The sequence below is a fragment of the Eleginops maclovinus genome, chromosome 22, assembly GCF_036324505.1.
Source record: "Eleginops maclovinus isolate JMC-PN-2008 ecotype Puerto Natales chromosome 22, JC_Emac_rtc_rv5, whole genome shotgun sequence".
NCBI lineage: Eukaryota > Metazoa > Chordata > Actinopteri > Perciformes > Eleginopidae > Eleginops > Eleginops maclovinus.
This window is the reverse complement of record NC_086370.1, coordinates 20,506,290-20,532,532: the sequence shown is the minus strand read 5'-3', so window position 1 is coordinate 20,532,532 and position 26,243 is coordinate 20,506,290. Positions and strand designations below refer to the sequence as shown.

At 43.7% G+C, this 26,243-nt stretch overlaps 2 protein-coding genes across 6 annotated transcripts in view; one reads left to right on the top strand and one right to left on the bottom strand.

Moving 5' to 3' along the window:
* LOC134858623 (inactive ubiquitin carboxyl-terminal hydrolase 54-like) overlaps nt 1-15,608 on the top strand; it is a 32,610-nt gene extending 17,002 nt beyond the window's left edge. For 2 of the 4 annotated variants that reach the window (XM_063874600.1, XM_063874601.1), the window contains exons 9-22: nt 407-556; nt 1,711-1,879; nt 2,602-2,790; nt 3,215-3,349; nt 4,391-4,961; nt 5,232-5,359; nt 5,824-5,991; nt 6,593-6,712; nt 7,537-7,669; nt 8,500-9,206; nt 9,363-9,457; nt 9,849-9,947; nt 12,118-12,373; nt 12,786-15,608. In XM_063874600.1, coding sequence (XP_063730670.1) covers nt 407-556; nt 1,711-1,879; nt 2,602-2,790; nt 3,215-3,349; nt 4,391-4,961; nt 5,232-5,359; nt 5,824-5,991; nt 6,593-6,712; nt 7,537-7,669; nt 8,500-9,206; nt 9,363-9,457; nt 9,849-9,947; nt 12,118-12,373; nt 12,786-13,300 — 3,435 coding nt within the window. In that variant the 3' untranslated portion in view covers nt 13,301-15,608. The remainder of the gene's footprint in view (nt 1-406; nt 557-1,710; nt 1,880-2,601; nt 2,791-3,214; nt 3,350-4,390; nt 4,962-5,231; nt 5,360-5,823; nt 5,992-6,592; nt 6,713-7,536; nt 7,670-8,499; nt 9,207-9,362; nt 9,458-9,848; nt 9,948-12,117; nt 12,374-12,785) is intronic. The other 2 variants (XM_063874603.1, XM_063874604.1) reach the window with 2 other exon arrangements.
* A 40-nt stretch (nt 15,609-15,648) lies between these two features.
* The window catches only part of mmrn2a (multimerin 2a), a 21,274-nt gene continuing 10,679 nt past the window's right edge, over nt 15,649-26,243 (bottom strand). For both annotated transcript variants that reach the window (XM_063874605.1, XM_063874606.1), the window contains 7 exons: nt 23,589-24,080; nt 19,525-19,913; nt 19,139-19,357; nt 18,498-18,956; nt 18,062-18,398; nt 17,422-17,907; nt 15,649-17,302 (listed from right to left, as the gene is read on the bottom strand). In XM_063874605.1, the coding sequence (XP_063730675.1) occupies nt 16,902-17,302; nt 17,422-17,907; nt 18,062-18,398; nt 18,498-18,956; nt 19,139-19,357; nt 19,525-19,913; nt 23,589-24,080 (2,783 nt within the window). In that variant the 3' untranslated portion in view covers nt 15,649-16,901. The remainder of the gene's footprint in view (nt 17,303-17,421; nt 17,908-18,061; nt 18,399-18,497; nt 18,957-19,138; nt 19,358-19,524; nt 19,914-23,588; nt 24,081-26,243) is intronic.

Sequence of the window (26,243 nt, the reverse complement as noted above, 5' to 3'; positions counted from 1 at the left end):
GAGGACTTCTCTCACACACACACACACACACACACACACACACACACACACACACACACACACACACACACACACACACACACACACACACACACACACACACACACACAGTACGAGTATTGAATGTATTCCATGTACTGGGACAACATAAATGAGGAAAGAGGGAGGAGGTGAGAGGAGTAGGGAAAAGGTGGAAGTGGACTAGTGAGAGTGGGGAAGGAGGAGTGACCAGGATCTGAATTGAAATAAAGATGGCTTAAAAAGGACTTTATCATAAGCCCTACATCAGTCATCAACATATAGTGAAATAAACGTTCTTTCCTAAGCATTTAAAAGAAAATCTTTTCAACCGTGAATAGAAACAAGATTTGAAATATGCTTCACTGAACCCTTGCTCTCTCTGCAGTTGTTTTACCGGGTGACGGAGGAGAAGGCCCGTCAGTCGGAGCTCTACCTGGTCGGCATGGTGTGCTACTACGGGAAACATTACTCCACCTTCTTCTTCCAGACCAAGATCCGCCGATGGATGTACTTTGATGATGCACACGTCAAGGAGGTATGTTCAGTCATGCAAAGGGAATATAAAGCCTAATCAAACCCTTGTGGACGAAAGCGGTAATGTCTTAAAACATCTCAGATGCCAGACTCTCAGAAAACTCATTCGACTTTAGGCGGGGCTGTTTGTGCGTTTTAAGGAAAGGAAATACCCTCATATGCTGCAGTCATATCTCTGTTTCTTCTTGTCCATCCTCACACATCACTCTTTCCTCCTTTCTTTACTTCCTTCCCCTCTTCTATTTTACATTTAAAAAAATATTAATCCTTCCCTCTAAAAATATTGGTGGAATGAGATATCCCACTCCCTCACTCCCTCCATGTCCCTTTCCAACTGGTTGTGAAAACAAGGATATCCCCCTATTGTTGATCAGTCCAGCTGGACGGGACAGAGGGTGTGGTCAGAGCACACACACACACACACACACACACACACACACACACACACACACAAACACAGACCACAGGCACGACACTTTTGCTCACACATCTCTTTCTTTCTCTTCCAAACGCACACATTTTCACACACGGTTGACGGCGTTTTTTGAAATTTGGGACGTCCTGTTAGATCGGAGCAGATCTGAAGGTGATCGGGGACTTTTTTTTTAGGTGAGGAAATAGAGGAAAGGTTGGAATAACAATTTGGGAGGACTGCTGTTACGCTCACAGACAGAAAGCAGGAAGACAACTCTTTTTTTTTCCCCTTCTAAACAGCCATCACACGTTTACTGTTTGAACTGCTGAGCTGTTTTCTGGACATTATTACTCCAGCTGGTACATTCACCAGCTATACTTTTCCTGATTCTTTATGTGGAAAGCTCTTTATATAAATGAGGATGTCAGCTATTTCTAAACATGTGACAGTAGTAGGGCCGAGCTCCTGAATGTTTGTTGACTTAGAATCCTTCTGAATCTAATTATGTTCAGTGAATATCTGAAATTGGTTATAAATACCCTAAATTCAAAGAATTAATTGAGATTTTAAAAGCTGTAAAAGCAAAACATATGTTTTATCAAAATTGTTGTTGACAACTTTTAACATTTACCTGAAAATGTAAGAGCTGCAATGAATAGTTTGAAACTTCCTACATTTCTTTGCATTCCCCTCAGCTTTTTGATTCATCCTGTGCTGCATGTTATTGTCGCTCTGTGCAGATTGGCCCCAAGTGGAAGGACGTGGTTTCCCGCTGCATTAAGGGCCACTACCAGCCCCTGCTTCTGCTGTACGCCGACCCGCGGGGCACGCCGGTGTCCGTCCAGGATCTTCCCTCGCGCCTCGACCTCCGCCACCTCAACAAGGCCGGCTACGACAGCGAGGACTCGGGTAACTACAACACAGCTAGGAGTCGTAGTAGTAGCACAACAGCAAACGTTCAGGTAACTAAACCGGAAACGGTAGCACTTGTTGTAGTCGTAGTTGCACTATGACAGACAAGACTGAGGTAACTGAAAGACAGCTACTGCCAACATAGCCAGATAATGGATATCAGGAATGTCATCAGAACAGATTCCAATTTCCAAAATTCTACAAAACTTAGTCTTGTACCCTAAAGTGAACATCTCCCTGGTTCCCTCCACAAAAAGCCAATGAGATTCTGACGTTGGATTTTGCTTTATTTTAGAAAAAATTACATGACATGACATCGCCACAGCTAAGCTAGTGGAGACTAATGTTCGCCAGAGTGATGTATTGTAGTCTTTAGCTTTCTGTTAGCCATTTTCAAATTCACCAGTGGGATGTTTACTGACGAATCAATTCATAGGAGGAAAACCGGAAGTGCTAAACAGCTGAGTCATGTCAGGGTTTCAGGACTCATTTCTGCATTACTCTATAGACTAACACTATGGTGTGTTCAGGCTCGATCTGAAATCAGTGTTGGTGAAATTAAATTACAACTTTAGAATGTTGCCAGTATTGATAGTAATTTCAGCTACTGTGACATCGCTAGTCTGATGTGATGCATATTTATGTGTGTGTATGTGAACACATCGCTGACGCCCCCACTTGTTTACTAACCCTCTCCCCCTTGACCCCACCCTCCTCAGGCCGTGAGCAGTCGATCTCCAGCGACACTCGAACCGACTCGTCGACTGAGAGCTATTCGTGTCGACAGCCCTCCGTCTCGCACCATGAGTCCCTGGTCTCTCACTTCTCCTCCGACTCCCAGGGAACCATCATCGAGAGCCCCCCACCCGGACCCCTGCACGCCTCGCTCTGCAGCCTGGAGACCCTAGGTGGGTCCCTGCACATTAACTATTAGTACAGGACATTATTTGCTCATTTTTGATAATCATTCGATTATTTTTCAGGCAAAAACTAAATATTTTTGAGTTCAGAATCTGAAGTAGTTTGATTGCCAATAAGTAAATCCCATTTTAAGTTGAGTTTTTTTAAGCTTTTCATTCAAATGTAAAGATATCTCCTTGGACTTAAAGAAACTAACATTTAATAAACCAAATCATTAATCTAGAACTCACACTTACAATTATGGGAGGTATATGCATCCATTCATTTTAATTCATTCATTTACACTTTGGATTTGCCAAGTTTATTTGTATTTGCTGCACAGCCAATCGCGCTCTGCCATTCGTCTCCTCTCCGCTCATTCTGTTGCATGATTGACTGTAAACATCCATTGCCATGCTTCTCGTTACTAAGGCCCCGTGGCGGACAGCGAGCAGCACCAGTCTCTGAGGAAGGGAGGCGGGGCCGGGGATAGGAGGCGGAGCTCTAGCCGCCACCGTCGATCTAAACCCGACAACGAAGCCTCGTCGGCCGGGTACCACAGCGAGGGTAGGCAGGGGGCTAATCGGGGGACGGGGTTAAAGAGCGAAGGGGCCAAGATCTATTGAAGCGTAACTTGTGTATTTTTCAACCTGGAATCTATTATACATTTCTAACCGGGGCAACATTTGTTTTTAATTGCTGCAGCCTTGAAATTCTTCAATGTAAGTCTACCATGAAGCCCCGTCAATTTCTGTCCACCAAGTCATAGTCCAAATCCATTTTGTGAACATGCTTGCTTGTTTTTTTTCCCAAAGCATTATGGCCTTTCATCCACACCCAACACACCCACACACACTTTAGGTCAGAAAATGATCAAACTGTTGTTCTGGGTATCGTAGAGTTTTGCAGAGACTCTGTTTTCAGAGTTCACGTGTTTACAGGAAAACACTTTTGGCTCATATTGGAGAGTGTACCGTGCTATCGCTCAATAATGGAAGAATGTGACAAACATTTGTCCACATAACTTCACCACAAAAACATAGGAATTTAGTTTAGCTGTAAATGTCGTTATTTTAGAAGCTGTAAAAGACTAGCAGCTAACTAACATTGGACTTATATAAGTGTAAACATCATATATTAAAGTCAAGAAATGGATAGTAAGATTTGAACAGAGGAAAATAATATTATATTAATAATAGGTTTCATTTTGACTACGGTAGTATTTTATTTTTTTTACAGCTTAACAAACAAACTGGTTTATCCTATAAAAGTACGAACTTGCTGTAGAACTTTTAGTGAGGCTGTAATAAAGTATTAAGCCTTTCCTTTTTGCTAATATTTAAACATTAAATGCTGCTTTGTGAGAAAAGCTAGTTTTGCTTTTATTATTTCTTGTTTTCGCCCATATTTAATCATTTTTCATTAAACCCCCCATCACGTTTCTTATGTTCTCTCTATTTTTGTTTCAATTTTTATGCAATTTAATTTATTTTCTCGTTCTCACTTCCTCTTCTCCCAAATTCCACCTCTTTGTTTTCCTCCTTTCTTCTTCTCTTATCTTTATATACCTCTTCTCCTCATCCACTCACTTTCCTCTCCCCCCACCAGGAGAGACATTAAAGGAGCAACAGGCTCCTCGTCCCCCCCCCAAAACTTCCTCCTCCTTCTCCTCCTCCACCAGTCGCCTCCGAGAATTCAAGGAGACGATGAGCAACATCATCCACAGCCGCCCCCTCTCCTCCTCGTCCTCTTCCTCTTTACCAGCCACCATCGCCTCGTCCTCCTCCTCCTCCTCCTCCTCTAACAACCACCCCCCAGCCCCCTGCTCCTCAACCAACCCCTGGGAGTCCGATGGCTCCGGAGGGTCGGGGAGGTGGAGGCCCCGCAGGGAGGCGCTAAACATCGACAGCATCTTCAACCGTGAGAGGCGCAGGCAGGCAGGGTATAGTCCGCTGGGAGCCCCCCTGCCCGACTCTGGAGCTCCAGTGGAGGAGGAAGGGAGGAAGGCAAGGACTCTCCCCCACTCCGTCTCAAACTTCCACAGAGGAGGCGCAGAAGGACTTCCTCCTCCTCCCCCTCCTCCTCCCCCGAGACTGATCCAGAGGATGGAGAGCGGCTATGAAAGCAGTGAGAGGAACAGCAGCAGCCCCGTCAGCCTGGACCTCCACCTGGGAGACCGGTGAGGAAATAATCCTTAAAACTATTTTACAAAATATTTCGGTACCCCATATACAAACATTTCAAAGAACCATCCAACAATAAGTGCCATACAATTTTCTCAGCGTTTATTTAAGCAAGACTTCATGAGGAAGTTTTAAATTGCCGTCTCATTTCAGGTTGAGGCCTGATCTGAATCCTGCCGATGTCCGATTGATTGATAATTGATTAAATGAGCATCCCTAATATTTCTTTAATACTAATATCCTCTCTCTCTGTCTTTTGTTTTCAGGGAGTGTGCCATGAAGAAGCCTCCCTCCTCTTCCTCCTCCTCTTCAGGACCGTCATGGAAGAACATCCGGTCAAAGAGCAGTGGAGCTCTGCTGCAGGAGCACACCTCCTCCGCCAGGGGGAGCCTCGGTACGATCCTCACACCTCTTTGTGCATCCTATTGACTTTCTGTATAAAAGTTCATTTACATCCATTTACTTCCCATGCATGTTTATGTTGCACAACTGCACTGTTTAAATTTGAAGTGTTTTACCTGACTAAATTGAGCTTTGCTTTCAGTAGAATCCGGATTTACTGCATGTTTAAACAGCTGGTAATGCAAACTCAACTTTATCACCAGCTCTTGCACCTATAAAACGAGTTGCTGTTTAAAAAAGCCACAGTAGAAAGCGGCTTTTTAACAATGCCAAAGTGCCAAGTGAGCTAACTTTAGCTCCAATAAAGTCGTTGTAGTTGAGTCCTTAGAAAAACGAACATGCACAGCCAAAGTTTTTTATTGAAGGAGCAGGAAGAGTGAGAAATATTTGTATGTGGCAATGCTGTTGTTACAGTAGTCCACAGTGATGACTTTATGCGTGTAAATGTATTTGAAGCAGCGCCCCCTGCAGGCCGCAGTGAGCTGGACGAGCTACAGGAGGAGGTGCAGAGGAGAGCCAGGGAGGAGGATCAGCAGCGGAAGCAGGAGAAAGAGAAGGAGGCGGCGCTCGGATTCAACCCCAGACCCAGCAAGTACCTGGACCTGGACCAACTGCAGATCCAGGGTACACACGCATTAGCCATTTTTAGAATTAGAGTTACGAAATAATAAACACAATCTCAGCGAGAGAGAGCGAGCGATACTGGAGATAAAGAACAGCTGTTTTTGAAATAGAAGCGGAAGCATGGGAAATGTGTGTGTGTGTGTGTGTGTGTGTGTGTGTGTGTGTGTGTGTGTGTGTGTGTGTGTGTGTGTGTGTGTGTGTGTGTGTGTGTGTGTGTGTGTGTGTGTGTGTGTGTGTGTGTGTGTGTGTGTGTGTGTGTGTGTGTGTGTGTGTGTGTGTGTGTGTGTGTGTGTGTGTGTGTGTGTGTGTGTGTGTGTGTGTGTGTGTGTGTGTGTGTGTGTTGGACAGCAGGAATGTTCCCTATTGAGCATCTAAAAAGGCCGACAGACAAAAGACAGAATGACAACGCATATATTTCAGCGTGTGTGTGTGTGTGCTGCAGTGGTTGCTCTAAACGTCACATTATGTTGTTGGATGTTTTAAAGCGTTTAATATCAGAATTAAAATGTATGAAATCCATAATTGAGAGGTTGAAAACCGCATTTCTGACATGTGTGCATGCAAAATAACTATATATGTAACTGTGTTCGTGTGTGTGCAGGTAAAGGTGATTTTGTTGAGAGGTGTGTGTCGGAGGCGGAGCTTCTGCTGGATCAGACGGTGCGTCTGGAGCAGGCGGGCGAGGTTGCTGCAGCGCTGACGGCCGTCAACGAGGCCGTCTGTAAGTTCTTCGTAGACGCACACACACACACACACACACACACACACACACACACACACACACACACACACACACACACACACACACATATACACGCATACACTCACACACTCACACTCAGTATCTCATACCAAATAATCACACTGTGAATGAGGTCACCGCACCCCCGCCCACCAACCCTCTGCTTTGTTGCTAATGGTAACCAGCAGGAGAGACATACACACACACACACACACACACACACACACACACTGATTCAAAAGTGATGAAAACTGATGAAAAAACACTGTCAAATCGTTAACAGCTTAATGAGGGAAAAGTCTCAAATATTTAAAGTTGAACAAACTTTTGGAGGAGCAGCAGAGCAGTGAGTCGAGCCTGAGAAGCTGTGTCTCTCTTTTAAAAAGAAAATGAAGTAAAAGTTCCTGTTTTTTACAACTTGGCTCTCGTTTTATCCTTTTTACTTTAAGAAATCTGGTAATCAGTGGACCACTCACCGTGTGAAAGTAATGGCCACAGCGGGGTCAAAAGTTTGTTTAATTAACGTTTGTCTGAATATATTTTCACCATTTCATCACTCAGATCTACAGCTATTGATCCTACACACACACACACACACACACACACACACACACACACACACCACCATCATGTGAGCTGATTTTCTGTCGGGTGTATATTTGCTTTTTAAGATTTTTGCATGAATTCATCATAACACGTTATATTTTTTGCATCCTTTTTCTTTTTGTCCTTATTTATTCATTCTTCTCTTTTTTTTTTTTTTTTCTTTCTGTATTTTCTGTTGTCATGTGACGCGGCCGCAGCCAAACTGCAGCTGGCGGCGTCTGATGCCGGAGCAAGTAGCCACAGCCGGCTGCAGCGCTGCATGAGGAGAGGGCGCAGCATGCAGCAGCGCATACAGCAGCAGCAGCAGCAGCAGGAGAAGGAACCGCCCAGGTACCGCCTGTAGTCTCAGACAATCAGGAGGAGCATAGCGTGCTGCAGTGAGGATTCATCTTTTTAGTCTGGCCCTGAAGGCAGCATCTTCCTGGTTCCCTTTTTCCATTTTGTTTTACAGTATTGCAGAAACTAAACTCTGTGGCAAGAAATTGTTTATTAATACAAATACAAACATTAACCACCTTTAGCTTAGTGGTGGTGATGTGAATACACCGTACTGTAGTTCCATTTCAGCAGAATGGTACATTCTATTTCAACAATCACAAAACTGGTTGTATAAAGTTGAAATTATCCCAATAAACGTTTGTTTTCTACAGATCTTATTCCTTAATTTTAATAATCACCAATAAATAAAAGAATCCCATTATTTTATTTGCGGAGGGGACCAGGGAGATGCTGCCTTCAGGGCTGGACCAGAGTTATGTAATCCCTGCAGCACTATATAAACGTGGCGGCCTGTAGGGGGCGCTGAAAGGACTTTAGAGTTTATTCCGTTTTATTCAGAGTGTGTGCCATGGTGGGAGATTGTCAAGACTCTCTCACACACACACACACACACACAACCAGCCAGAGCTCTCGAATGACACCATCTGTTCCAAACATACTGCAGGCCAACACACACACACGCGCTCACTTCATCACCCACCCTTTATCTCGCTCAGATTCAAATAGCTATTTGAATGTCCAAAGTGACATACATTATCGCCAAACATTTATATATTTATATTTGCAACCTGGCCTTGTTTACAGCATAAGAGATTACTTGAGTTACTATCTATATATTGAAATAAACAAAATTAACCCGCCCTATTTCTATCTCTCTGCAGTGAAAAGCCTCTCCCGCTCCAAATACTTCTAACCGAAAGCGACCAATCAGCTGCCAGTCTGGACCAACCGGCCCCGCCTCCCTGCCTTGTTAAGCCCCTTCCCCCGAAGCAGAGTCCGATGTCGGACCCTGCCTCCATCACTACATCCACGGAGGAACGAGGGACTGGAGGCCCCTGCTCTCTCTTTCGGAAATCCCTCTCCAACACCGGATCTGTCCACCTGGGAGATGTGGCTCCACCCCCTCAACCTGAGGAGGTGGAGCTTCCCGCCCAGTGGACTCCAGCACAGGCCTTTCCCCCTTCACCTGGTGGTACCCACGAAAGGTGTCTGATAATGTCGGCCCAATTTAATCCCCAGGCCGTGCCCCATGTTCCCCCACCCTCCCTACCCACCAGGAGCTGGTCCTGCTTACCCCCCTCTGATGTCATAGATTCTCCCCCAATCAGCTCGTCCCTTTACTTGCCACCAGACTCCCCCTCCAACGTCCCCCCACCTCCCCCCAGCCAGGACTACAGAGCGGCCCTGCCTGTGGAGCGATGGGCGGAGAACGTTAATAGATACTACGGCTCCCAGAATGCATTAGGTGGAAGAGCCGGAGACGAGGAGCTGTCGGAGCTGGACTCGCTGTACCAGGCCAGTCTGATGGCTCCCAGCATGCACCGGGGCAGCAGAGGACTCAGCCCTCAGCCAACCAACAACCAGTCAGGTAGGAAACAATGAGAAGGAGTACAGCTGGATTGTAGTGGGTGTGTGGAGCTTTAACATTCAACCCGCAGTGCTGCTTTGTTACACTGCTTCCACTGTTAGTCCTGCAGCTGTGTTTATAATGAATATAATAAAGTGTGTGTGTGTGTGTGTGTAGGTGTGAGGAGAATGCTGTCAGGATCAGGACGATCCAAAACACCGACAGCTGAGATTGAGAAATACGCCTACAGATCCCCAGCTGCAACTCATAAGGTGTGTGTGTGTGTGTGCTCTGATAATTATTTAACAGATGTTTCCTGGGATGCAATTTCACGGCTTGAAAGGTATTCACGTTGCATTTTAAGGAAACAGAAAAGTAGCAAATCCTCAAACTAAAGAATCTGAAACTTAAAAAAAAATACTTTTCATTTTTTTTAAGCTTAGTATGTTTACTGTTGGTGTTGCATTGTGGGTAATGTAGGCGCCAAGTTTGATGAGGAAGAATATTAATAACATGGTGTTTTATTTCCTCCTGTTGCCATTTTCAAGTCTTTTTGCAGAACTACATTTAAGGGGCTTTGATTCCAGGAGCTTAAGAATGCGTTAAAAAAATGAAGTTTATCAACATGATTTTCCGCACTGACCTTTGACCTCATCCCTTCAGCCGGCAGGTGAAGACGAAAGCTACAGCGCATCGAACCTGCGGCGCATCGCACGCAGCCTGAGTGGCACCGTCATCGGGTCACGACCCCAAAACAGCTGCGTGAGTAAAAGAGAGACGGACAGACAGACAGACAGACAGACAGACAGACAGACAGACAGACAGACAGACAGAGAGGGTACGCACACTGCTGCAAACAGAACGCAATCTCAGAAGTATTGTACTCTGCTTGTGAAAATATGTACGTGATGCTTTTTCTGTTTGTTTTTTTAAAGCATAAACAAAGATTGGGAAATTACATTTGAGAAAAAGCTTTAAAGAAATGCAGAGACAAATATTTGACGTCCTGCTGTCCCCCTGTGGTTGTATAATGTAACTGCAGCCTGGTTCAGGGATGTTCAGTTTCTACCACTAAATAATAAATATAAATAAATAATCTTCAAACACTTCTTCAGTTTTATAGGGTGATGGTTTTCTTTTGGTATTGACAGCGGTTTAAAGGAAATGTCCAAGAAAATTATTAGAATTTCCCAGAACTGTAAAACTAATGTGTCACTTTTAAAATGTATTATTTCTCTTATTTGGTACAGTCCACAAAAACACACAACAGTATGATGAGTTGGCAAAACAATTAACACATTTGTTTGTTATTTATTAAATGTGTATCCCACAATTTCAATCAGTGCTCTTTCTGGATTCAGAACATCGAGGAGCTAATTTTATAACTAACTCCAGTTCAATGTGCAGACATAACGGCCTAACAGCAGAGAAAGGTGTGTCTATTATAGTTACAGTTTTATATTTGAAACAGATCTATCAGCTATTCATTCATATAAGTCAAACTTAAGACAATACAAATACGCATGCTTACAGTTCAAGTTACAAAAACCAAAATATTCTGCCTGTTGCAGATGAAGTTGTTGGGCTCAGATTGGCTGCTTTTTATTCCTCTCACACTCAGTTTTTTGGAAGTAGTAAATCTATTTCCTTCTCCCCTTGTCTCTGCATCGGTAAAATGCTCCTGTATGAAACATATAAAGCTGTACGGCGGTTTCCAGCCCTCAGGATTCGCCTCGGGCAGCTCATTAAACTTTTATCAGTGATTTAGTTCTTCCATTAAGCTTTTAACCCGGCACTCGCTGAGGTCTGACTGCAGATATCAGACGGTGAAACTCACCGGGAGGATTAGAGTGAAAACACGGTGAACCTGCAGTCATCGATCCTCATCAATGATTCACTCCCCGACATGAAGAGAGAAACCCTGACTGCTTCCTCACTGAGGCTGAACAGAATCTAAGGGGTTGTATGAGAGATGTTCTGCTGGGCAAGAATTTAAGACTCCTCAGATTAAACTTATAATAACAAACGACAAAGATAATTACCGGAGTTTCTCATTGCAGTCAGCTTCTACCCGTTAGAAGAGCTCAAAATGAAAGTCTAATAAAAGTAGATTAAGTTTTTTAAAAGAATATTCTCAGAAAATATCCATATTTTTCTAAAAGTGTGACTTCTAAATGATTTCACCTGGATGTGTCTCTGCACATCTTTAGACTGACAATAGGAGCGCGGTACCCAGAACTCCCCTCGCAGCTGCACACACCTCGTGCAGAGCACATCCGGACTCGAGACAAAACTTGCGTGAGGTCGAGTCAAGAGTCCCAAAAATCGTCCTCCCTCGAGTCCAGGACTCAAGTCCAGTCCATGTCCAGAACTCGAGTCCAGTCCATGTCCAGGACTCGAGTACTAGAAAAACTTGCATCTGTAGAGATACAAGGTTTCTCTCTCATGTCAGATTTTATTTTTGTCATTTCTCCTGTTTTTTATTATTCATGTTAATTTATTTTCATTTGGTACCGCCTCCTTCTCCTCCCCTCCCCTTTTGCCTTTTTTCTCTTTTGCCTTATTTTTCTACTCCTCCTTCTTACTTCTACCCTTTCCCCCTGCCCTTTCTCCTCCTTTTGTCTTCACCTCTTACTTTTCCTCTTTCTCTTTTCCTACCTCCTCCTCAACTCTCTCTTTTCTATCCCTCCTTTCTCCTCCTTCCTCCTCCTTCCTCTTTCTCTATCTCCAAATTTTTCATCACATTTTGTTCCTCCTCCCTTCCATCCCCTCTCCCCCATCCATTCTCCTCACCCCACTCCTTCCTTCTCCTCTTTTTCTTTTCTACCTCCTGTTCCACTCTCCACTTTCTCCACTTTCTCCCCTTTATCTCCTCCCCTATCATTTATTTCCCTCCATCCTCTGTTATCTCCTCCTCCTCCTCCCCCTAAAGGAGCCCTCTGTGTCCAGGCCGACCCTCAGACACTCCTCCTCTTCCTCTTCCCTCCCTCGCCGCCCCAGTACCTCCTCCCTGCACACTCCCTCCTCCTCCTTCACTACAGATCCCTCCTTCTACCACCACCACCTCCTCCAACACCACCATCACCCCCGACACATCGACCCCTCAGCTCCTGCACCTCCTCCACAGCACCCCTCCCTGCAGACATCACGGCCCCCCAGCTCGGGCCCCTCCTCCTGGGGACACACAGGTAAAATACAGGCCCTTCGCCTCCACGCACCTCCTCCACCTTCTCCTCCTCAACAACCACCTGATAATAAATCTCACCAGGCGCTGAGTAGCCTCCAAAAATATCACTTTATTTTCATTTTCTCAGATTTAGTTTTCATAAGAATTCCATTTATTGGTTTGACTTAAAATGTGGATAATATGGAGTCTAAATAAATATATGAAAACATCAATTTCTGAGTTATTTGCGTTTTTCGTTTATCAACCTCTGGCGTCTCTTTAAGCGTCAAAGCTTGAGGTCATGTGACTGTTTAATCGTTTCTGATTGGTCAAGGAGGAACTGTCTGTCGGTGAATAGTTTTCAGATGTTCTGCTTTGTATAATATTTTTCTTCCTATGACCTCAACTAACTCTTCCTTCTCACCCCCCCTCAGGTGGCGGCCTCCCCCTCCAGCAGCAGTTTCTGGCTGTGTCTGACGGGCGTCCGGCTCTCTCAGGTCAAATCCTCCACGGCAGCGCGCTGAGTTACGGCACGCTGCCCCGCGCTCCTCGCCGAGCGCCTCCTCCCTCCTCCTGCACCTCCACCCTCCCCAGACCCAGACCCAACCCTGCAGCCCCCCCGACTCTCTATGCCACCCTGTCCCGCCCCCACCGCTCAACCCCTCCCACCAACGGTCACCCCCGGCAGCTGTCCAACGGGAGCTCCGCCCCCGCCCAGCCACTGCGTCTGGACGTGCCCCCCGACACCGACTGGCGCCGTGAACCCGACTACCGGACTGCCAGCTCCTCCTGGGACCCCCGCACTGCCCGACACCACCTACCCCTCCCAGCCCAGCCCCGCAGGGCCCCGACACTCTGTTCGCTTTGTCAGCAGTTTCCTGCAGAGCCGCCACGCCCCTACTGCCTGTCATGCGGCGCCTACGTTGCTCGTTTTCGCCCCACCAGGTGATCTGGAAACCCCCCCCACACACTCCAACAAAATGTCTATTCAACATAACCTGGAAGATTGCTTCTCCCTGGTTCCGTCGACCAAAAGCAAATGGGATTTTTCTATTGGTTTTTATGTTATTGCAGAAAATAATATCTGTGGCAAAGACTACGACACCACGGTGACATGACTTCACGTTACCACCGCTAAGCTACAGGTGGCTAATGTTTGGCCTGATGACGTTTAGTCGTCTCATTTAAACACTTGTTAGCAACCGCTGTGTTTAAATTAGTAACCACAGAAACCTTATTTTTAACCTTTTCAAAAATCCCATTTTCTTCGAGACGAGGGAACCAGATGTGAAGAAAGTCTAACAGATTTCCAGGTTTTAGGACTCATTCCTGCAGAACTAACATCTTTACTTTTAAAATGTGCCAACGTTTCTTTAAACCCATCGCTGCCCAAAATCCTCAGAGCAGAAATCTGCCACAAACTTGTCACGACTACTTCAGTGTAGTTTCCCCCTGCTCACCAAACCCCAGACATTTCTCTGCACGTTTTATTCCTTACAAGGCCACGAAGTGAACGATATTACTCGGACTAATCTCCTAAACACAGAATAAGAATGTCTGCTGGATTCAAGCACATTTAGATTTGTACTCAAGAGAAAGCACCGTGATACAAACCAGGAGGACGAGGAGAGGCGACGCAGCTGCTGTCTGATAATGGTTGATCAAAATATGACAAAAAAACGGACACGTCTTTATTCAAAAACAGGAGAGGAACTCATCTGCTGGTACTCGGCCTATAGCAGTTTATAGCAGCAACTATTTTTGTACTTAATCTTAAATTATTTTATTCAAGTAGGTGATTTTTTTTAATGGAGATTAAAGATTAAACATTAACATTTTTTTATAATCTATAAGAAATTGTTAAGTTAGAAGAGAAAAACTTTGATATTCTGTGGATTTAAAATGGTAGAAAAACAATATCATCAAGTCGTACATTGACCCTCTTTCTGAGTTTATTCTATTAAATTAATGCATTTGTTTACAGATTATATGGAATTTGTTTCCTGAACATTTATAACTTTAAAACATATTTTTTCTAACAAATTTAATTTCCTAAATATTCATCAAATATTATAATTTTTTCTCACAAATTAATTGTATTTTCTCCTACACTCGGTTACTACTTAGAGAATGTTCTGTCAATATTTTCCAACAATTGATCACTTTAATCTCAGAATATAAATGTTTTTATCGTGTTTTTTTTAATCTAAAAATGTACAACGTTAATCTTTGAATAGTATTTTTTCCCCAGAATCTTACCCCCCCCCTCCCGCGTGATTTTTTTTTAAAACCTAAAATGCCCCTAAATCATGATCATAAACAGCCGGCAGTATGAGGGTAAAAACAGTATGAGGTGAATAAGGATGTGTCTGTTTCTGTCATATTCTGAGGACAGGAAGTAGAAGAGCTGCGTCTCTACCTGCCGTTTGTGTCTCAGAAATATAAATCTACTCTACCTATATTCCTCTATTTATTTTTGTAGGCTTGTGAGACTGAGTTGTGCATAGATGAAAGTATTCTACTTGAATATACTCTCCTACTATAATCTAATTTTCTAAAGGTAGTCGCCTTCTTATACTGTACCTGAGGCTGTTAGAGATTAATCAACTAAAAGCTTTTATTTTGACAGCTAATATTTAGCATGATGTATTATTATAGCCTTGAGAGACTTTGGTGTACATTCATTGTAACGACGATATATGCAGATCTTTTTTTAGTTTATCTCTAACTTAGTGCACTTCAGAAGTGACGGTAGATTTGTTTCACTGCTTGTTGCTGTTTATGTTGTTCAGGGGAGTCGCTCCTCGTTTATGTGTCTGAGATCGTTTTTGTGCTCAGTGAACTTTAAATCTGTTTCATAGATTGACGAAGGAACACTAGGATGCTGTTGTAGTAACTTCTTTACATCTAACCCCACCCGCCTGGTGCTCCAGGTTAGCTTGAACAAACGCACCCCAAGTCAAACATTCTTTCCTGTCATTCTGCAGATTACTTAAAATATTAATATTTGCAAAAGAACCAAACTAATTATTAATTGGTTAACTGAATGATGGATAAATATTTTCTAAATAAAGTCAGACTTCATCAGTTCATCTAAATTAAATACGGAAGTTATTTTTTCACCATGTTTTAAAGGTTTTTTTTGTGGCTTTTCCTTTTGCTTTGCCAGATTCTATTTTGTTTTTTTGGTATATTTTTGATGCTTATTTTTCTACACTGTAGAAGTAACAGAGATGATTAAAATGTTTGAAAATCAAGTGTCTTCTTATTTTAATTGAAATATGAAATCGTCGCCTGCTGAGTCACAACATCAAATCTCTTTATTATATTTACATATTCATACTATTACATTACATCCCACTCTATACAAGGAATATACGGTGATCATTTTTGATTTATTTTCCGGTTCCTGAAAGTTTTGGTGCATGTAAAAATGGTCTGCAAAGGCTAAAATACATTTCTGAGCAGTCTCTTTTTGTCTCTTATGTATTGTGGATCAAACAAACGCTCCTGTAGATAAAACCTTTTTATTAAGTTACAGTTAACAAAGAATGCTTTATCATAAAAACACATCATCACACACCTCAGCTGTTCCTGTATATAAATATATATATTCTGCTCTGATTTTTTTTTACCATAGTATGGTGGTACTTTACAAACATTACACACTCAAATATGTTCTTTATGTGAATTAAAGATAGGACATGATTGGCAGCAGCTGATCTGTGGTCAGAATAATGAAGAAGGTAAATATATTAGACTCAACCAGATCCATAAAATATAACTTCATGTTCTCTTTGTGTTTGTGGAGCAGGAGTCAGGAATTTAGCTTAGTTTAGCATAAAGACTGTAATCAGATAGCCTGGCCCTTTCCAAAGCTAAAACATATATTACACCTCTAAAGTTCACACTGGCTCCCTCAGCAGTGTAGATTTTGGATTATTCAGGGGAAATAAACTCTTCAGCAGGATGTTCTCCACATAATAAAACCACTTTATGATTTTTGAAGTAAAAAGCCATGCTATAAATAACTACAGCACGGTCACATGACGTCACCACCTCTAAGCTAAAGGTGGCTGATGTTGGGTGAGATGATGTTTAGTTGTCTCATTGGACTGTTTCACCGGTGGGGTATTTAATGACTTATTTTGTGTCATAGAAAGCTTTAAAATCTCCTCAGCTTGTTTTAACCACATACCTTATTTTAGGCTTCTAACCAAAGACCATTGACTTCCAGATGGGGGAAAAGCAAGTGCTAAAATGCGGACTCACTTCAGGTATTTTAGACTCATTCCCACATGAGTTTTGGATCATTGGATCTTGTACAATAATGTGTTTGGTCCATAGCGCACTCTAGTGGTGAAGTGCAGCAAAATCACTTCAATACAGAACGGATAAAAACAGTTTTTTTTCTCTGATTTATGCTTTAGGATCTTTTTGCACTGTTTTAAACTGTAATAAATGTGACATTTTTGGGGGGATTTTGCAATTTAATCTCATTTTGTACAATAAAATATATTTTTAGAAAGTCTGTTTTGCCCACAGCGCCCTCAGGTGGTTTGGTGCAGCAGAAGCACGGTGAACACATTGTCCTTCGACTGCCTCCACACTCCTTCTTGCATCTCCAGCTTCACTTCCTCCCCCCTCCTCAGTGACAGGATCACCACACCTGTGACGGGCCCCTCTGTCCCCCCCCGTCGAGGGAGGGACACTGGCACCTCCCCTGCCTCCCCCCTCCTCAGCAGCACATGTGTGGGGCCCGGCGTCAGGTCCAGGGTGAGGGCGAACAGATAGATCCCGCTCAGAGGAGCCGTGAGGACACCGGTGTCGGAGTAAACCTGATCGTGGTTCAGAGACGCTTCAAACACGAGGAAGTTGGAAACGTACCGAGGAGAGCCGGCCACGATCAGCAGGGAAGCCCCTGAGAGGCTGGGGGGGCCTGGGGCCACACCTGGAGAATAGATAGAGCTTGATTTAAGTTAAATACAAAACAATTAACACGGATCTGATGCAAGAAATGCTCATACTGACAGATTTATGATTTTATTTTAACATGTTGTCCCCTCTCACCTAAGTCCTCTCTCCTGTTCCTCTCATGTCCTCCCTTCTTCCTCTCCTTCCTCCCCTGTCTCTCCCTCAGCAGCTGCCACAGCTGGTCGAGCTGCAGCGACGCCTCGGAGCTCATCAACACGTCAGCGTTACTGAACACGTTCTTGAAGACCTTCAGGTGCTCCTCCAGGCCTCTCCTCAGCCACTGCACCTCTGCCTGGAGTTTGGCATCCACACCACCGGGGGGCGCCTCCCTTTCTGTGGAAGTTATGTGTGGCTTCTCCTGCAGGCGGAGCACCTTCAACCCCAGCTCCTCCACCCTCTGCTCCAGCTTCCACAGGTCGCCTCCGTCTCCCCCGTGCACCGGACGCCTCCCCTCGGGCTGCAGGAGGAGCTGCTGACGCTCCCGGGCTGCAGATCCTGAGCTGCTTCTCCCCATGTTTGGGAGTAGATGAGAGGAGGAGGAAGATGAAGGCTGGTCTGCAGACGGTACCTCTTCTCTGCCTCCTGGGAGCAGAAGAGACAAATATATGAGTCAAAGAATCAGAAAAACCTGCTGCTTCATATCTAACAAATAAATCATCTCCAAATTCTCAAACTTCTGCTCAGCTACTTTTGACTGCAAAGTCTTCTTTTACTGCCCTTGAATAAACGCTCCTACCTGGTTTGCGTCGCTTTCCCAGCTGCTCCTGCATTAGCCTCAGCTGCTCCTTCAGGTTGGGGATTGAGTGCGCCTCCTGGTCCTGGAGAGGCCACTCCAGGAACTCTATCACCTCCTCCCCCAGCAGGAGCTCCAGCACATCGCTGTGTCTGATGGCGTCCGTCAGCAGAGACTTGAAGGAGGCAGAGAGACGCAGCATGTGCTCCGTCAGCCTCGCGTCCTCTTTCTGCAGCCCGGACACCTGCGTCTGCGTCTCCGTCAACGTGCTCCTGACCTTGCTCAAGTCGAGCTCCACGGCCCGTGTGTGATTCTGTTCGGAGGACAGGGACTCCTTCACCTGCAGGACCAGAGACAGATTATTGATCATATACTTTTTTTTCTTCCATTTGACAGTTAAATAAATGAAATACTTTAACAATTTATTTATTTCTCCTACCTGTTGGAGTCCATGCCTCAGCGCCTCCACTGGAGGCCCCCATTCCCCGCCCCACTGCGCTGCCTCCTCGTTGCCCTCCTCCTCAAGTGCTACTCTGTTCTCATTGGCCAGCTCCGTCACATTAGCCACGCCCCTCTCCAGCCGGCGCACAGCGTCCTGCAGTACAGTGCAGTCGCAGCCCGTGGTGGCGTTGTGTTTGTAGAAGACTTCATACAGGTAGTCCACGTCCACGTCCATCTCCTGCAGCCGCAACCCCTGCAGGCTGAGGTTTCCTGCCACCTCCCCCACCCGGCGCAGCACCGTCTCCCGCGCCGCCTCCACCTCCAGCCCCGTCTCCATGAACCGGACCTGCCCATTGCGAGCTGTTTGGTTAATGAGCGTCACCAGTTGCTTCTGGTCGCGCCGCAGCTGCTGTATGCCCCCCGAGGCGGCCTCCATGTCCTCCTGCAGCCCCCCCACCTACAAAAAAACATTAATTTTAATTAAGTCACTTTTGTATCCGTTCTGCTTTATTTTATAACATGTGTATTTGTGTCACTGATTTTTCATGATGTCCATTTTCTGATATTCCTAGAAACGCGATCATTTTAAAACTGGTAAAATGTATTTTACATTTCCCATCATGCAGTGCTGCGACTAACCTTCACCGTGTTGTTGACCACCATGTTGTCCAGACGCTTGACGGCCTCCCATAGCGCTGCCGTGTCTGAAGACGGCATCTGTGGGCGGAGGGTAGACAGGGAGAAAGGAAGGAAGAGATCCTGGTCTGTGTCTTGTTCCTGTTCCTGTTCCTGTTCTTCGTCCTGGTCCTGGTCCAGCTTCAGCTCAGTCAGTGTGGCGTTCATGGCCTGCAGGCTGACCTGGGATCAGAGACAATGAGTTAATGTGAGAGTGTTGAATCCTCATCATCTAGTTTATATATTTTTTTAATGATATACTTGACGATCATTAAATTAAAAGTGTGATTTCTCCTTTTAAAGTACAAAGTAAAACATTCATCTTGGAGCCGTCCCTGAGCTGCACTGACCTGCAGCATCTTCTGGTTACTCTTCAGCTTCACATCAATGTCCGTCTTAAAGCTGGTGAGGTTGTAGTGCAGCATTGCATGCTGGGAGAGCAGCCTGTGCTCCATGTGGCTCCGCTGGACCTCTAACTGCCTCTGCACCTCCCTGATGTGATCCTCCACTTTGGCGTCCAGGCGCTGCTCCACGGCCTCGTCGAGCCCGGGGTTATCCAGGGGCTCCGCCAGCATCTCGTCCCCCAGTGGGTGGCTCTTTAACTGGGCCACGTCCTGGGCCAGGTCCCGCACCTGCCGGCTCAGAAGCTCCAGGGAGCGGTTGAAGCCCTGGAGGAGCGGCTGCAGCTGGGACAGGACCAGCGCCACCATGTGGGGGGTGGAGGGGGCATCCACCTCATCTACAAGCAGAATAAAAACGTATTTATACTCGTCATCATGCTAATCACACATTAACCAGTCTTTAAACACTGCAACAGCCCATACCGTGTTCTATTCAGTGTTTACTTCCTGTGTCTCTTCTTCTGCTGATTCCACTGACCTCCGGCACTCTGTGTTTAAACCACTTTCCTTCTCTTACACTGTTTTCTCTTTCAGGTGTTTGTTTTGTTTACTTGGAATATCTTCAGCCAGCAGGAATCAAAGAGTCTTGTTCTCTTAATATACATAAATAAATATTCAAAAACTAGTCCATCGATTTTTTTTACTGCAGTCAAAAATATGATGGACTTTGGTTAACGTTATTTATTATATTATAAATGGATTGGTCTGCCTTAGAGGTCACTGGTTTGTTCCTAGATTGAGTCGATTCTATTTCTATTGTGGACTTCTGACTTATTGTACTCTGATTTGTTTTGGTATTTTTTGCCAGTTATTTATTTTGAACTGCTCTAAATCAGCTTTTTGTACCTTCTTACACTCGTCTGTTCTCTGCTATTTTGCATACATTGAGCACAAAAGCTGTGTCTGCAGGAAAGCAGAGGATTAACATTTAAAAGGCACCTTAAAAGGACTCGATTTGCTCTTAACTTACACTCCCTTGAACCTGTTCTTAATTTAGTTTGTCCTGAATACAGCCCGGCCCTGGGGAGCAACTCAAATTACAATTTGCTAAAAAAGCCAATGCAGTTTTTTGTTCAATAAGGTCCAAAATAAACTTCCTCCCCAGTTTTAAAGTGACCAGAGTCATGAATAAATTTAACATGCGGTATTTTTGTTTGACCGGCACTACAAGTAAAATCACCATATTAGGAATCCTCCTTTGGGAAAATACAAACCGGATTTATACATATTTAGTTGTGCTTAATAAAACAAATGCCATAATTAATATTTAATTCTAAAATGGAGCAATTTTTATGATATCCAATTTGCCCCTGGGGATGAATAAAGGATTTCTAATTCTGATATGTATACACACCCCCACACACTCACAAAAACAATAAACTAATCTTAACACATTGACACACACTGATTCATGGCTCTCTGGGGACCTGTAGTTTTTGGCTCTAAAATGGTTTCCTAACTGGAAATATAAACACAACACAGCCCTCCGCCTGGAAAACACTAAAACGGCACCAAAGTCTCCATCAGGACAGACGCTCAGGTATCAGATGAGTTTGTTTCTGTTTGTCCAGGAGAGAGGGCTAGTCTACCAGGAGGCATACTCCCTTTCCATATGTATATCAGGGTGGAACAAATGTGAACGTTTTCTTATTTGAGTTACAATTTTCTGTGGAAAAAACGTTTTTTTCAGGTGAAATTATTGTCTTGTGTTTGTTGTAATACCCATTTCGGCCACAAGAGGCGAAAGTGCAGCACTGATACTAAACAACCTGAACACTAAAATGATCTATATTCAATTTTCTTCATGCCCCCTAAGACTACATACACATACTTTATGTAAGTGAGATACCGTTTGAGAAAAAGCTGAAAAAATATAACTAGCTTTTCCTTGCAAAACCTTTTTTCAATTAATACCTCATGAATTTGAAAAGAAATGCCGGCAACCTTTTTCCAAAACTATTCAGATCAAACTAAAATCCCCAGGTCTTATTTTTTTTTACTTGTCAATTCTGAGTTTTGCTACAGATTTGGACAGGGTCAGGAATGTACCATGGAAGTCGGGGTCCCCACAGGTACAGAAAAACAAACAAAAGTGTGTATTTGCCTCAGGTCACTGCTGTCACTCTGGAGACACAGTCCAGACACACACACACACACACACACACACACACACACTTTCAGCACAACCTGTTTTCATTACGCCACACCAAACCATACCACATGCCGCAGGGTCTTTAGGGGTCAGAGGTTGTGGTACAGTGAGGCCACAAGGCAACAGGAAGTTCCAGGTCAGGAGTCATGTGTGTGACTTTTTGACTGTGTGTGTGTGTAGAAACCCAACACACCCCGGTCAGCTGGCAGTGTTTCTATCTAATGACTGTCAGTGTGATTTACAGAGCCGAAGCACGGTCCACTTCCTGCTCTGACAGAACAACGTCTGCTGCACAACTGTGGCTCTGTTTTCTTCTGCTGGCGTTTTGTTGTAAATGTCACGATTTAAAAAACGGTAAGACGACACTTTAATGAGTCACGTGGGGAAACAGAGACAACAAACAGTGGAGGAGACGGGGAAACCTCAGTGACCCTCCTCTGGTTTGTCCACCAAAAGGAGAGTTTGGAGGTTGAATGAGGTCCTTCTCCATATAGGAAACCAAGCAATGCTCTGCTGTGGTCCTAAACTAAAAATATATCTGAGTTTAAGTGAATGCTTTTTTTTAGAAGATTTTCACTGCTTAACATTGCTATCAGACAAAACCCCCAGACTCCTTTGACAGAAACAGTAATTTTTTCTTGCAGATAGACAGGAGTTGCTGGTGTATGGCTCCGTCAACTGGTTAGTTAGTTTGGGTTATTGTGAGAATTTGTTGAATCTGAACCACCCGTTTAAACCACCATAGTCACACTACGCACAAACATTAGCAACTCCTGTGTCCTGCAACGTAACCTTCTTTTGTCAATGTAGTTTGGTGGAGAAATACTGAAAATGTAACGTTCTGTAACCCCTTTTTTTAACGTGGAAACATCAAAAGTATTCCTTTAAGAGCACGATTATGCTTTAGTATTTATAGAGAATACCTAAGTCCAGAAAGAGACTTTGAGGGACAGATTGAGCGGTTAAAATAAAATAAAATCTGCCATATTTTCCTTTAAATATGATGTAATTCTGGCTGGTCAGTGTGGGGTCACAGGTCAAAGAAAAACCTGAGCATTGTGGGAACCTCAGAGCAGAACAATCCCCAAACAAGCCACATACAGGACGGATGAAGAGTGTGTGTGTGTGTGTGTGTGTGTGTGTGTGTGTGTGTGTGTGTGTGTGTGTGTGTGTGTGTGTGTGTGTGTGTGTGTGTGTGTGTGTGTGTGTGTGTGTGTGTGTGTGTGTGTTTGAGTGATGTAATACATATTTTGGTCCGGTGACATAAAAGTTACATCTAAAAGCCCCCCTCAACCTCACACACACACACAAACACACAAACACACACACACACACACACACACACACACACACACACACAGGATTTCCCCTGGAGGAAGTGTGTGTCTGTGTGACCTGGAGCTGTGAGAGTGACGACATAGTATTTTCAGATGTGGAGGAAGTATTCAGAGACTGTACTGCAGCAATAGTGTGTAAGTATGTATCAACATGTATTTAAAGTATAACAAAGAAACAAGGCCGAGACCTTTTATCTTTCTTAAAGATATGTTTATATTATTTTTCATATTTTATAAAGCTTTTCTTCCACTCCCTATACATATATTTTATTTTCTGTAATTATTTTATATCTTATATTATTTGAAAAACATTCATTGTAATTTTCTTGTTTTAATATTTCATAAAAACACTTTTTTATTTTATGTTTCTTGAAAAATTTGTTATGGTATTTTTTCAATATTTCATGAAACATTTGTTGTACATTTTTTAATTTATTGCTATTTGTTTATATTTGATTGTATTTTCCCAGTAAAAACTCTGCTACAGGTTTCAGTTTTGGAGTCACATTAATAAAAACACTCACGAGGACGATGGTGTTCCGGCTCCCTGTGACGGTGGACGTAAATTGGGTCTGCGGTGGTGGGTGATGTGTGGTCCTGGACCAGGTCTATTACAGAGGGCATGGTGCTGTCTGTCTGTTGGTCCCTGTCCAGCAGGGAGGGCGTGGTGCTGTCGATCGGTTGGTCCCTGTCCAGCAGGGAGGGCGTGTTGCTGTCTGTCTGTTGGTCCCTGTCCAGCAGGGAGGGCGTGGTGCTGTCTGTCTGTTGGTCCCTGTCCAGCAGGGAGGGCGTGGTGCTGTCGGTCTTTTGGTCCTGATGGTCGTACAGGTCCTGGAGGTCCTGGCGCTGCTGATAGTCCCGGTGTCCCCGGTGACCCCGGTGGTCCTGGTCTTGGTGCTTTTGGTCTTCCTGGTGTTTCTGTTGGTCCGGGTGTTTCTGGTGAACTGGGGGGTCATGGTAATCGTTCTGCTCCCTGTTTGGGTCGCTGCGCTGCTGATGGATCCGAGCCTGCACACCTGAATCACACACACACACAGGTGGGGAAGAAATCAGAACCAGAATCTAAGAAAAGAAACAGGTAATGCAAACGTTTAGGATTCATGATATGATGGAAAAAAGATCATAAATTATGGAAAATTAACATTTGAAATAGGAGAAAATATTATGTACAAACACACCATAAAATATTAAAGAAAACAATCAAATATAAAGAAAATACAATAAAAATATGCATTAAAAAATTACGTCAATACAGAATTAACAGTTTTCTACATTTAATACTTTATTTAAATGTTGCTGAATAAACAAAAATACTTTAACTTAAGGAATATTTAATTTTTGAATACTTCTTAACGGCTGGCAAACACACTGAAAGAATATGCCCCGCAGCGTAGATAATACAATATCAATCCTACAATATACAGTATAATAATGCTTATTGATTGTACTGTGTTCCTGCTGAAACTGAGAGACAGGAAGTGGGACAGACGGGCAGAGAGTGAGACGGGGTGGTGATGTATTTGGGGATTTTCTGAGTTCATTGTTTACTCTGAGGGAGAGCGACAGCAGGAACAGAGTCTGCAGGAGGAAGTCGTGCACAGTCATCAAACTGCTTCCTCCATCACGTTCAGCTGACTCGTAAAACTGAGTGAGGGATGAAGCTGGAGGCTCAGGACATAAAGAGGAGACACGACAGGAACTATTAACCTGGGATTATTTATTGATATTTAATATTCTTATATGTTAAACTTCTTAAAAAGAAGCCTTATTATGCTTTTGGCCTTCAGGTTTGATTTGATCATATTTCTATTGTATTCTTCTTACGTAAATATATATTCTAAATATAATCATGTTTTTCTTGGGTTTTTTGTATGTTTTGTTCTTGTAAAAAAAAACGTCTTCAGATTTCATTGTTTTTATTCAATATTTATGTTTGTTTTGCATGTGTGTGTTCATCATATTTTCTTCTACTTTCAATATGATATCCTTTCATATTTTGAATAAGACATTTTAACAGCAAAAATGCAGATTAAATGCAACAAATGAGCAGGAAACCCCCCAAATGTTCCTTTTAGAAATCTCAGCAGTAAGTGTTTGCACTGAAATATGAAGTGAAAGAATAATCAGAGACAAAAAGTCTGTATTTAGAGAAGTCAAAATGTTGCAAGGAAAAAAGTTGCAGAACAAAAGTGTGATGTGTGTTCCTTCTGCAGTGTGTGTGCATGTTATAGTGCGTGTTCATTCAGTGTGTGTGTATGTTATAGCGTGTGCTCATTCAGTGTGTGTGTTATGCGTTTGTATTTGAAGGTGTTCCTGTTATTGTGACCAGCCTGTTTCTGCCGGGCTGAGGATTTTATTACGTTGACTTCATCTCGCAGGAAGTTGCCTCAATCGAAGGCGTGGTGGGAGCGAACCATGCCGAGGTGTGTGTGTATGTGTGTGTGTGTATGTGTGTGTGTGTATGTGTGTGTGTGTGTGTGTGTGTGTGTGTGGCCTCTTTGTTTCTCTTTCTTTGTTAAATCAAGCCTCTAAAGGCCAAAGGTCTATTTAAGTCGGAATTCTTTCCAAAAACATGGACTGTTTTGATTCTCAGAGCGACTCATGGTAGAAAATATTTCATGTTTTGACACTAGCGATGTTATTTTGTACTCTGAGATCCAAACGCTGAGCGACAATGAAAAGGGCAGAAAGAGCAAAAGTGGAAAAAGAATAGAGGGATAAAATCAAATGTTAGCTTAGCATTAAAATGTGTGCAGGAGCAGCTGCACAGTAAATCCTCTAACAAGCTGAATTATTATTAACAATATGTTGTTTCAACCAAGCTCTTCTCAGGTTCACTGCAGGAACTGAAAGGTATTTAAGGGTCATCAATGCTGTAATAGCAGATGAGCATACTGGGAACAGTTGAGGGAGCGAGGGACGTAATATTTCAAGACAAAAAAAGATTCTTATTAGGAGAGAAAAAAGTTGTAATGAACTTAAGGAGAAGCTAAAAAGTGTGTGTGTGTGTGTGTGTGTGTGTGTGTGTGTGTGTGTGTGTGTGTGTGTGTGTGTGTGTGTGTGTGTGTGTGTGTGTGTGTGTGTGTGTGTGTGTGTGTGTGTGGGTTGATGTGACCTTGTTGGTGCGTCCTACGGGAGCGGCCCGCCCTAACCCTCCTTCCCGGGGGAGGGAGGTGGAG